A 12,591-nucleotide genomic window follows, 5' to 3' on the forward strand; every position below is an offset into this window, starting at 1 on the left:
CATTTATTAATTATTAAATGTGTTGCTATTTTTATTCCATAATTTGTTCAATAGCACCCATACCATTTGACCCCAAATCAACATGGTTGGGTGATGACATTCTGTTAATTGTATAACTTTTGGTTTTTCAATGACAAAATTTATAGACACTATTAATTTATCAGTTATTAGTATATAATGGGCTCAATGTCTCCCAGGCCATTTGACCTATTGACCCTAAATCAGCACACGTGATGGGTGATTTCTTTCTGTTTATTGTAGATGTTTTTGTTTTTCAATGATAAAATCCAATTATCAATTATTCATTTACAGTGTTCTTTCACCATTTCGCGGTTCAACTACCGCGTCATGGGTGCATCTGGGTTTTTCTCTATTAATTGGTAATTACAGTAATAATAAGTACTACCCTGCAAAATCTTTACCTGTAGGGCCACAAAAATGTACAGTACCGGTAGGATACTTTGAAAAGATAATGTACAGTGTACAGTATACATAAATTACATTTGAGCGGAGTGTATGGGAGATTTAAACATTGGCAGAGAGAATAATAATGGTGTGGGAAGTTTTAAACATTTTTAAATATTACGTATACACTGTAGTACGTAATACAGTCATACCTCTACTTACAAATGCCTCTAGGTGCGAAACTTTCAGGTTACGAAACCTTTTGAAATGCAAAGGAGTGCTTCAAGATAGGAAAAGAGATCCAAGTTTCTAAAACTTCAATATATTTCCTATATCCGTTATTTTATTTAGAAATTTTTGCGGATGCACTGCTACTTGCTTGACAATTTCCCAACACCCTACTGAGTTCTCATTGGCTGTCTCACAACAACCCTCCATATTTCTTTGACCGCCGTTGTCTGCTTAAACTTATGCTTGGAAGAACCTGTGGCCGAGTGCCTTCGACGGACTCGCATTCGACAATAACTCTTCATGTTTCAAGATTCTCTTATGGATTTTTTCACCGCTGTTCGCCATTGTGGGCTTGAAGTTTTGCTTGGAAGAAGCTGTGGCCCCTGAGGTCCTTTGATGAACTCAGTCGAGCCTCAAACTGAACCGCAGCCTGCAGTGGGTGAAATTGTGTCGTGAGGGCAGGCGATGGGGCTTGTGGTCAGTAAAGAGGACATTGACGAGTTGTTCGAGGGGCATCAAAATGAACTCTCAACGGAGAAGTTAATGCAACACTCGGCAATACACGAGAAATTCAACGAGAAGGCAGCTGAGGAGGAAGCAGCCACCATTCCAATAGCGCAAATCAGAAAAACAACAGGGGAGAAATTTTACGAACTTTCTGACTTTGTGGAAAAAAACATCTTGAAAAAGTGTTCACGAGTCTTGCGATCACCCGCTTTGACAATATTTGTCTTGTGCATTTTAGAAACATTATTAAAAGTCGTCAAAGGCAATTGTCTTTAGATCGATTTTCCTCAAAACGTCCGTCAACAAGCACCGCCGATGGGTAACTTAAATCCAAACAGGTAAAAAGCAGTGGGGGAAATAAAATGGGTGAAAATTGCATGTTGTTGAGTTGCATGTTCTCCCCGGGCCTACGTGGGTTTCCTCCCACATTCCAAAAACATGCATGGTAGGCTGATTGAACACTCTAAATTGCCCCTAGGTATTGGTGTGGGTGTGAGTGGTTGTCTGTCTACTTGTACCCTGCAATTGGCTGGCCACCAATCCAGGGTGTCTCCCGCCTCTGGCCCATAGTCAGCTGGGATAGGCTGTTTATTGTCACACTCCTGAAAACATCGTTTCCCAGTTCGGACAAAACTTGGGGAATCTATTTGCATTCTATTATAATATTTAAGCAGATTGTTGCTTCTTGGTCAAGTATGCAGTTCCCGCCATTTTCTCCTGCTTGGATGACTATTAGTAGGTGACAAATCTATATTAAACCATAGTACTCTGTATTGGTTCATTGAAGAGAAAAAACATTGTTTCCGACAAAACCAAGAAATTTTGGTCTGCTCTGTCAGGTCCGCGCCGGACATTCAATAAAGGAGCACACTAAGACAGAGTGGAGTGAGTTTTTACCCCTTCTGAGGCGGACCCGCTAACCACTCATCTGCCAGGTTACCCATCAGAATTGGATGAAACACTAAAATCAATAATTGGCTTGGATAGACTCCAGCATCCCCAGCGACCCTTGGGAGGATAAGTGGTACCGAATATGATTGAATTAATATAGAAATAAAATTATTCATTTTAAAAATTAATAACACGAAGAAAATATATAAATATAATTTGTTATTACTCCTAATAACTTTGTAGGGGAAAAACCTGGGATAATAATCACATGAAACAGTGGGAACCAGATACCAGGCAATAAAATGTAAACATTGAAGCCAAAAAACTGGTTCTAACTAATGTATCATTGAAAATATTAAGCCCATTGAAAACACCCCTTAGGATACACTGTTATCCGGTAAAATGATCTGTAAAATATTGATCAAAGTGTTGCTATTAAAAATGCAAATATTGAGTCTAAAATAGTACATGATTTAAAAAATATACCCCAGAATTGCTCTTAGCAAAACAAAAAAGTGTGTGAGCAATGTTATAAGCGAACACAAAACAGCAGAGACAAATTGTTTAAATATAAATTTGTATTTACAAGAATATTAACATCGGAAACAAAAGGCAAAATGTACTTCACATGGGGTTTTTCCTTTTCTTTTTAAATTCTCAAATAGTTTAAAGATTTTTTATCTAGACTGGTAGGAAAAGAGTTCCAGAAGTGCTTGCAATGTACAAAATCTTCAAATGTTTTATAGTAACCACACAGCTATTGTGCCCAGAGAATAAGAGAAATACTAAAAGAAGGGATACCACAACCAGATTAATACTACCGTTTGTCTTATTGGAGAAGGTATAATATATGCAATCATATTCAATGTCATAGGCGCAACAGTAAAAGCCCACTTCAACGATCTAGTTGAAGGAAGTATTTCTAAGCAATGCAAAACGACAAAAAACTCTTTGGATTGAAAACGTCTTCATAGGTAGTTTCCTAAAACAGAAGCTTCACTTGAAATACAGATATTTAAAAAATTAAAAAAGGGGAAAAGTCACACATTGTATCAAAGGACTAACATTAGATTGAACTAAATTGAAAACAGGGGTTTTACATTAATCCAATGAGTACATGTTTGGAGGATAAGTGGACCAAATGGACTCTTTGCACGTACTCTCCAACACTGCCGGATATGGGATTTGGTCTCTTCACTTTTTGTAAAATTACTGTACTGTATACGCTGGGCCCCTTTTCTTGTAGACTGGAATGGAAAAAAGCCTGCTAATTTAGTAATTTAGTCAGACCCCACTGTGTTTTTAACTTTTTTGTAATCCAAATATCGACTACAGTTTTTGAGACCGGCACTCTTATTTTTTTTTTTTTTAAATGTCTATATTTCTGCTAATACACAAAGATGAGAGTTAAACAATGCTGAATGTTAAATTTTGATTAAAATATGCACATTGTCTATATTGTATTTGGAACAAAAACTAATTCTTCATTATAAGGGTCGCGTTCAACCACTTCAGACTATGAATGCAAACCAGAAAAGGGTAAACCGTATTATTCACAATGGATATGAATGTCATGGCACTATGTGCAAAGAGCCTATTGTCAAAATCAAAATTACAGTGAAAATACCATAGAATAAAAACATTCGGGTAAGACCCCCTCCCCCCTCAAAAGAACAACTCTGAATACAATTTTAGACTCCTCCAAATTTCCTTTAACCAGTTCCATTAGCACTGCAATAACAAAGCTTATGCCCTCATAAAAAAGAGAAATAATGATTTGAAAATTATAATACAAAGTGCTTTTTCTTTTTTTTTAAGATGATGCGAGTGCAGTATGAAAAGAAATTAGACAAGTACTGCTTTTAAAACATAAAGCGGCCTTCTCTCTTCATGGGTTAAAGTTTTGGAATAAGAAAATTAAATACTAAGCCTTGAAATCTGTGCAAAAAAAATATGTGACCTACAAAAGCATACATTTATATATACTGTATAGTACATTTGACTATTTACAATTATGATTAATAATAAAGAAACTATAACAAGAAATTGTGTCTAATACTGCAGTACCGTCACTATCAGGAACTGATGTTTCAACACAGACGAGAAACAGGAGAAAAGGATTATTGCTAAAAATCTAGTTAGCTTACAGTGTGAACTTATATACACATGGATGTCACACTCGGCCACTTTTCTACTTCTGTATGTTAAAGACTGAAAACTTTAGGTAACCAAAATATCTTCAACTTTGCGATTTTAAAAAATGTCCTCAGGATTGATAAAACTATCCACTTCAATCCTCATCTTGAAAAAGTATACATATACGCCGGTTTTGTTTTCAAAAGGATGTGGCCGACTCCCCCGGTCCCCCAACTCCTTCAATTTATATTGTTGTAATAAATTGGTGCACTGACAACAAGAGTTTTGTTGCCAAATCTGTGCTTGCTACCTTTGTACTAGATCCCTCTTAGGAACAAAGATCCTCAAACCTACTTCCAGTCACCTGCCCCTTCCCTAAATTAGAGCAACTGTTAACTGAAACTGTATACTGTATATATTCAAAAAGGGGTTCAAACTTGAGTAAAGGCCTCTACATAACCACAATCTTGTCGATGCTGGCCTCTCCTTAAAGTGCAATCAGTCAACAAGTAATTCAGTTGTACGCTAGCCCGTGGCTTCTTTACTGACATTCATCTGAGTGTCACAATCCAGGGGCTTGCTTAAGTTTACAACCATCTTTACTGTCGGCGCCTCCATCGGAAGCAGAAGCCAAATGGCGTTTAGACATGACAGAGAACAACAATGGAAAAAAACAACAACAAAAACATGTAGTTTCATCGTACATTCGACATCGGAGGCTTCAAATATACAAATAGCTCATGAGCACTGCAAGCTCACTGATGCCATTTTGCCTAATAAGTGGAGTCTCACCATTTCCACTTATTTGGACAAAAATATCAAACTCCAGCCAGCAGGGGAATCACAAAGACGATTTTACTGTACATGTTTGTGTCACAGTATGAGCTTGACGAGCACTGTTATTTTCCCATATCTGGAGACAAGGCATTAATCAAAAGGCTTGCGACCGCAGCAATGAGTTCACATTGTCCCGCAAACCATTAACTCCCCCATGAAGTTCAGCAATATTTCTGGATGGAGAAGTAGAAAAGACAAAAAGGTTTCACTGTGAATTGAAATCATAAGTAACTTTAACATCTTGGCAATTCCAAAATTGGAGGACATTTTACATCCCATCATTCAAATTTTAAACGATTCACAAGCAAAATATGAAAATAGGGCGTTTCTGAGTAAATGAACTTGTCCTCAGAAGAAAATTAAAAACTATTAAAAGAAAAGAATGCTTAAAAATAATTTTGAAAATTCCTAAATGGCTTTAAAATGCCATTAGTCTTATCCCAACCCTCCCTGATGACAAAACCTAAAATAAATTAATTAAACTGTTGCAATAGGAAAAAAAATAGTTGAGAAAACGTACTATATTTACGCGCATATAAGCCACCCACGCGTATAGGCCGCACCCTGAATTTTACAATTTATTGCGTATAAGTCGCCCCCTGGTTCCCAATTTTCACCTCCATATTCATGGTTTTAATAAGGAGTAAAAATGTGTTAATTTGAAGGGAATGGTATTTCTGAGATTCTGTATACATCAAAAGCACATTATTAGGGTCAATATCATAAGGAAGTTAATATGCCTGTCTTTGTAAAAGCAAAATATCAAATTATTCAATTTGAAAAAAGAAATAAGTCTTGATGAGAACCTGATGCTTTCTAATGACAAAAATTACAAATTTCTTACCAGAAGTTTAAGATGTTGTGGCAGCCATATTGCTTCTAATGTCAAAATATCTCAATTCTTTTGATGGTTCATATTACTCCAATAGTTGTCACTTTCGAACAAGAAATGAAACAAAAAAAAAAATCAAGGTGGAATTTTCTTTTATTTCAAAATCAAGGCTACTCGCGTCTGGCGAAAAAAATGTAGACGGCAGCGCCCTGACCTCACTAAGATGGCCGCGCCCCGAGCGAGCAGTGACGGGAACGTTTTGCGTTTTCAGGGTGTCTGCAGGTTGGAACAAGTGCATTTTTAGACTATTTTAGACCTTTTTAGACCATTGTGGGTTAAATTTATATAAGCCATACCCTCGATTCATTTTTTGTCTAAAAAGCTAGCTTCAACTACTGTAAAAAAGGAAACATAGTAGATTCACAACCTAGTTACTGTGGTTGTGCCAACTATTTTAGATGTCAAATACATTATATCATTGAAATAATAGGCACTACATATTATTGATTGTGAAGCCAAAATACCTTCCAATTCTGGAATGACCCATGCCAACTTACCTGATCTTGTCCCATCATGCGCCCTAGCACCATTGGATTCATACCCATCTGACCCATGTGACCATGACCTCCACTGGCTGCCATGCCACCATTCATCATCATGCCTCCATATTGGCCAGGGTTTCCTTGCTGCCCGAACTGCTGCTGTCCTTGAGGCACTTGTTGGCCGAATGGCTGAGGAGGGTACGAACTGATATGGGAGCAGAGCACATCTCAAGATCAACCTCAATACCCAAGGCATTAGATGTCTGTGGCGGGCTTGTGCGCACCTGTTCCGTCCCATGCCGCCCTGCGACCAGTTTTTCATTTCTGTGCCTTGGTACATGGGACTGCCCTGTGGGTGCTGTTGCATCATGCTGTTTTGAGGGCCGAGGCGGCCTGTCATCATCAGGTTAGGAGAAGTATTGGGAATGGATGGGCCGAATGAGGGGTCACCCTGTTGGCTCATACCTAAAAAGAATATCTATTTCAGGAGTGATCATAATTCACTGTTTAAAACAGGGGTCACCAAACTATGGCCCGCCGGCACATTTGGACCGGCCCTCTGAACAATACCAGAGATGCTATCGGATTTTTTTCCTATTTGGCCTTGAAGACTGAGACGTTTTAATCTTGTGTTTGGTTCATTGCACCCCTGCTGAGCCCACAAATCATCCCAGTGAAGCGGGGCTTCGCATTGCTTCTTTGGTGACACGCGCAAGGGGGAGTGTTTCCCTTTGATGCATGCGGCGGGCACTTCCACTGTTGCATGCGTGAGCAGAGTGTTAGCGAGACATCTGGACGTTCGCAGGTGAGGGCGGAGCCCTGGGGCCATCGCTATTGCGATGCTATTGAAGCATATAAAAACTGTGCAACCTGAACCTGTTTGAGAACGGAATAATGGCGAAAAGGTTAGTTAAGAGAAAAATTGATTCAGAATGCAGGGTATTTAACCTGCAGTGGACAAACGATTATTTTTTTGTTCAATGCAAAGAAAAGGCTGTTTGTCTCATCTGTCAAGAGACGGTGGCAGTATTCAAAGAATACAATCTTCGCCGACATTATGAATCCCGTCACAAAGCCAAGTACGATAGCGTGCAAGGCCAAATACGAGCAGACAAACTCTCAAAGCTAAAAGTTGGACTATTATCTCAGCAGACTACATTTCTACGCCAAGCTCAGCTGAACCAGGCATCCGTTCGGGCCAGCTTTCGGGTTGCTAAACTGATAGCAAGCAACGGTAAGCCTTTCACTGACTGAGAGTTTTTTAAGAAACGTATGGATGTTGTCGTGGAGGAAGTGTGTCCCGAGAAGAAAGATGCATTTAATGCCGTAAGTCTGTCGGTGAGTACAATGACCAGACGTGTTGAAGAAATCGGGAGTAATGTATATGCCTAGCTGCAGCAGAAGACGAAATAATTTGACTTTTTTTCATTAGCACTGGATGAAAGCACGGACGTGCAAGACAGCGCAACTGCTCATTTTTATTCGTGGAGTTAGCGCAAACTTTGAGATTTGCTAGGATCTGGCAGCCCTCCAAAGTCTCAAAGGGACTACAACGGGAGAGGATATTTTTGACAAAGTGTGCCAAACCATGGAGAAGTTGGACCTGGACTGGTCAAAGCTAGCTAGCATAACGACTGACGGGGCTCCTAGCATGGTGGCCGAAACTCGCGGTCTAATAATGGGAAGCATAAACCGGGAGTTGGAAAAAAGGGGTCTCACCGCCCCGCTACGAGTCCACTGCCGAATTCACCAGCAAGCACTGTGCTGCAAAATGTTGACGTGGGATTCTGTAATGATGGTTGTGGTGTCGTGCATAAACTTCAGAGCAAAGGGAGAAGATTGTGCATGGCACAACAGAAAGTTAATGTTCCATGGCTTTTTTTCTATGAAGAACCCAGAGTTATTTAGTTATTATTTATTTCATAAATAGTGTTATTTCCTTTTTCTGTGAAGAACTCAGAGAGGGTTATTTAGTTATTATTTATTTCATTAATAGTGTTATTATTTGTTTCCTGACTTTTTTTCCGTAGAGAACCTGGAAAGGGTTATTTGGTTGTGTGGCTTTCTGGAAAACAATAAATTATTTAAGCTCCCCTACGATCGTCACACTTTTTCTGTTACAAACTGACACCGGCCCCCCATCAGAGAAGGGAAAAGTTATGTGGCCCTCACAGGAAAAAGTTTGGGGACCCCTGGTTTAAAACCTTCTTTATTCTAAATCAAGTACAGTTTGAAGACTCGCCAACAGGGAGCGGCATTGTTCTGTTATTCTGTACTCACCATAATTCCCTCCATAGCCAAATTGCTGTGGACCAGGCTGACCCATGTTTGGCCCTCCCACGCTGCTGTCCATACCGCCAGGAGCTGTGACGTTTGGTGGGGGGCTGAATCCACCTGCAGCAGCCTGTTGTTGCTGTTGCATTAGCATCATCATGCGCTGCCTTCTCATCTGCATGGTCACCATCTCCCTGCTGCGTTGCGCCATCATCTGAGCATTCAAGAAACCCTGCTGGGAAAGCCATGTTCAGAAGTAGTGAGTAGGTCTGCACGTGGAAAGCTTATTGCATACCCTGTAAGTAAAAGAGGGAAGTGTAGTAGTTTCTGGTTAGCAAATCGGCCTCATAATCAAGGGTGGAGTTACCATGTTTTCCCCTTTTTGTTTGAATTGCCTCATCCAGAAATAATGGAATTTGAAGAAGACCACTGTCAACAGGTGTGGTTGCGAGTGCTTATATCTGTTTATCTAAATATCCTGACAGACAAGACACGGAAAAAATAATGGGTTGAGGGGAGTATATGGCCGAGTTACACTGCAATTGACTGGAAACCAAGGCCTGGATATACCCAGCTGAGTGATGTCCAACTGCAACACTAGAGATAAAAAGACAACTCAGATCCATTGTTTTTTTTACCTGCCCAGCCATGCCCGTCTGCATAGTGGGCCGCATTCCAGGGTTGACTCCGGGGTTTTCCATCTTCATCCCCATGGCCTGCCGTGTCTGATTCATGAACTGAAAAAGGGGGAAAACAGTTTGCTTTTGTTTAGCCTCTTTTAGCATTCTTTGACTGGTGTGACTTACAGTTCAAAAGTACGGTCTTAACAATTATGTTTTATTTAAAATGATTTTTAAGATTTGAATCACACCTGCTGTCCCTGCAGCCTTTGTTGCAACTGGAGCCTCATGGGTTTGTTAGCGGTCATCATCCTGGGCCTCAACATGTTGGCACGAGGGTGACCCATACCCCCCATTCCACACATCCCAGAGAAATTATTACTTTGGCCCATTGGTGACAGCATGGGCCCAAATCCGCCTTGTTGCGACTGTCCCTGCATCGAATTCCCTCCATAGCCGGTCTGCATGGCCATGGTAGGGGGTCCAGGGTAACCTTGTCCATAAAGAGGCTTTTGGTCCTGTACCATGGAAGGTTCTTGTCCAGTGAAAGGGTCCAGCTGTTGCTCTGCTCCATGAGTCTGCAAGAACATACAGGAAAGACTACAGTAATCCCTCGATTATCGAGGTTAATTTAGACCAGACATGGCCGCGATAAACGAAAAACCGTGAAGTCGGGTCACCCCTATTTAATTTTTTTTTTTAATATATATATTTTTTAAACTTCAGTGCTTAGTCCTAGTAGCAAGCGGAGGTCAGTAGAGTGGCTTTCACTTACGAGTTTTAGCGTGTATTTTCACATTTTTATGAACTTACAAAAAAAAAATCCCCCAGAGAAAAATCTGCAATGTAGTGAAGCCACGATATTAAAGGGACTACTGTACTAGAAAATGACTCTTAGCAAATTAAAAGACTCTCTTTAATTCCTGTGACCCACCTGGCTGACAAGGTCTGGGATGCCAAGAACCCTGTCTATCTCCTCGAGAGTGGTGCCATCAGTGTTGTTCAAAAGAGTATCCAGCTGATCTAGGAGCGCCCGCTCGTCGCTTTGACCCTCACTGGTCGTGGGCGGTGCCAAAAGTTCATCTAAGGTGTTTGCGAACGGGCGCCTGTGGTAAATGCACACAAAGATGACGTTTTTTTTGTTTTGCTTTATACTTACAAAATAAGTATGAGGACTGTGCTCACCGATTGCCCTCCAAGCTCATTAAAGCGTCCGGCCATGAGGAGTTGGGTTGGCCCTGTTGGCTGAAGGTGCTCACATTCATCACCATATCGTTGGAGCCACCTTAAGCCCAATACATTGTCAAGTTATTTTACATTTAGATAAGACACATTTTGTAATTGATAGGCAACACCGAAGATGACAACATACCCATATCCATGAGCTGCTGCTGCAACATAGACCTGGGTCCTGGGTTACCATTAGAACGGCCCCCCATTGGGCCAGGCATCATTCCCTTGCTACTGCTGTACTCCATGTTGGGACGCATCATGGAAGGATGAACGGATGAACTCACTGGACTGGTACTCGAGCGGGACATACCCCAGTCTCCCGATCCCCGCATAGGAGATCTCTGGGTCACCATTGCCCTATTCATTGGACCTGATCACAAGAATGAAGTACACAGAAATCAGAGACTGCTTCTGGAGATTATTTTGACCTGAAATGTGAAACAACATAAAATATATCAAATACACACCCATATTACCTAGGTAGCCATCTGGGCTACTTGTCTCCTGCTTGACAAGCATGGGGCGCCTTCCTGGTCCTCCAAGGGCACCAGGAGGCTTTCCCTCTACAGACAAGGACCTCTGGAAGGGGCCTCGAGGTCCTGCATCCAAACCTGGGCTCTCTAGGTAAACAAAATACATTTGAATATTTGAAGTTCTGATCAAATAGTTACCACAGAACTGTTGAAGGGGAATACAGCCAGCAGTCGTCATAAATCACATGATGTTATGACTGATAAGGAATTGTCATTGCTTACCCTGAAGGCTCTCGTCTAGACAACCCTGGGGTTTGTTGACATCGTTTGGCCCAGTGGCTCCAGCTTGATCCGGGTAGAAAGCAGAACTGGTACCCCTTAGATCTCCCAGGATGGACTCAAGGTTGTGTAACTGGACCAAGTTATTTTAAAATAAAAATATACTTGTAATGCTAGTTGGTGGTTCAGATAGAATGGTGTCAAAATATTGGGTAAACTTACATCATCAGGTGGTTCTGACTTGATCTTGCTCTCATGATGTTCAGGAGTATTCGCGGGGCCGCCTCCGGCGGGACCACAAGCAGTCCCCGAGTGTCCCTTGGCATCAAGCTCCTCCAATTTAGGTTTGATATCTGCTGGCTCTTTGGAATCATCCTTGTTGAGGAGATAATGGAGAAGGGCATGGGTCTTCTCCTTCTTGGGGCTAAGCTGTTCCTGTTTTGGCTCAGTGATCAAGCCTGGTCCACCACCAGCCCCTGATTCACCTGTACCAACTTCACTGTCTTCTTGACTGTCTAGTGCCACCTTTCCTGTAGCCTCTGCTGTGATCTTTGCTACCTCGTCAGGCGTATTGCCATTCTGAAGTAGCTTGTGGAGGATCTTGTGTTTTTCTTGGAGTGAGCCTGTGTAGTTAGCTGATGTGGACACCCCCCCTAACCCACTTGCCTGGTTTGAAATGCCCCCGGCAGAGGAAGAAGAGGACACACCGGTGGATGAAGGGCTAGTCATTCCCCCCACAGGGTCCTTATTTTCTGAGGTTACCGGAGTACTACTGTTGGTTGGCGTTTGTGGTACAGGGGGCCCAGGAGGTCCACTCCCACCTATTCCAAGCTCCTCAGTTGGTGAAGTCAGCAATTGCAGCAACTTCTTGTGACCCTTGCTGTCCGGTACTCTTCGAATAGGTTCTGACATTGCTGCAGGCACTTCAACGCTACCCTCTCCCAAATCTTTAGGCACTGTAGCTGCCTGGCTGTCAGGTATGTCTTCTGAGCTTTCCGCTTGATGATGGTGCAAGGTGTGGGGATGCTCGCCAGACCCAAGGCCTGACCCCAAGCCTCCCACAGGGCTTTTGGACCCATCCTGGCAGGGCTTAGCCATTTGGTTAGGCTGGGAGGAGGAAGACGAGTGGACACTAGGAGAAATATCTGGTTTATGAACTGGTGAAGGCGACATCAGTGTAGAGGGAATCGAGTTGCCAACTCCTTCACTAATAGCTTGTAAGGCGTTGAGGGAGCTGCTTGAGTATGTTGTTGTGTTTCCACTGCTTCCTCCACCAGTGCAAATGCCACTCATTGGAGAATGCATGCCTAAAATTAATCAAAGCAGACAAA

At 41.8% G+C, this 12,591-nt stretch overlaps 1 protein-coding gene across 7 annotated transcripts in view; it reads right to left on the minus strand.

Annotated features, from left to right (window-relative positions):
• Window positions 1-2,594: 2,594 nt before the first annotated feature.
• Window positions 2,595-12,591, minus strand: part of LOC144078105 (nuclear receptor coactivator 3-like) — a 63,632-nt gene continuing 53,635 nt past the window's right edge. For 4 of the 7 annotated variants that reach the window (XM_077606348.1, XM_077606385.1, XM_077606394.1 and 1 more), the window contains 12 exons: window positions 11,483-12,567; window positions 11,264-11,393; window positions 10,976-11,128; window positions 10,648-10,878; window positions 10,461-10,560; window positions 10,210-10,381; window positions 9,527-9,853; window positions 9,294-9,392; window positions 8,662-8,890; window positions 6,666-6,846; window positions 6,397-6,586; window positions 2,595-5,180 (listed from right to left, as the gene is read on the minus strand). In XM_077606348.1, coding sequence (XP_077462474.1) covers window positions 5,169-5,180; window positions 6,397-6,586; window positions 6,666-6,846; window positions 8,662-8,890; window positions 9,294-9,392; window positions 9,527-9,853; window positions 10,210-10,381; window positions 10,461-10,560; window positions 10,648-10,878; window positions 10,976-11,128; window positions 11,264-11,393; window positions 11,483-12,567 — 2,909 coding nt within the window. In that variant the 3' untranslated portion in view covers window positions 2,595-5,168. Of the gene's footprint in view, window positions 5,181-6,396; window positions 6,587-6,665; window positions 6,847-8,661; window positions 8,891-8,973; window positions 9,134-9,293; window positions 9,393-9,526; window positions 9,854-10,209; window positions 10,382-10,460; window positions 10,561-10,647; window positions 10,879-10,975; window positions 11,129-11,263; window positions 11,394-11,482; window positions 12,568-12,591 lie in introns of those variants that run through there. The other 3 variants (XM_077606585.1, XM_077606510.1, XM_077606667.1) reach the window with 3 other exon arrangements.

This window comes from Stigmatopora argus, chromosome 1, assembly GCF_051989625.1.
Source record: "Stigmatopora argus isolate UIUO_Sarg chromosome 1, RoL_Sarg_1.0, whole genome shotgun sequence".
Taxonomy (NCBI): domain Eukaryota; kingdom Metazoa; phylum Chordata; class Actinopteri; order Syngnathiformes; family Syngnathidae; genus Stigmatopora; species Stigmatopora argus.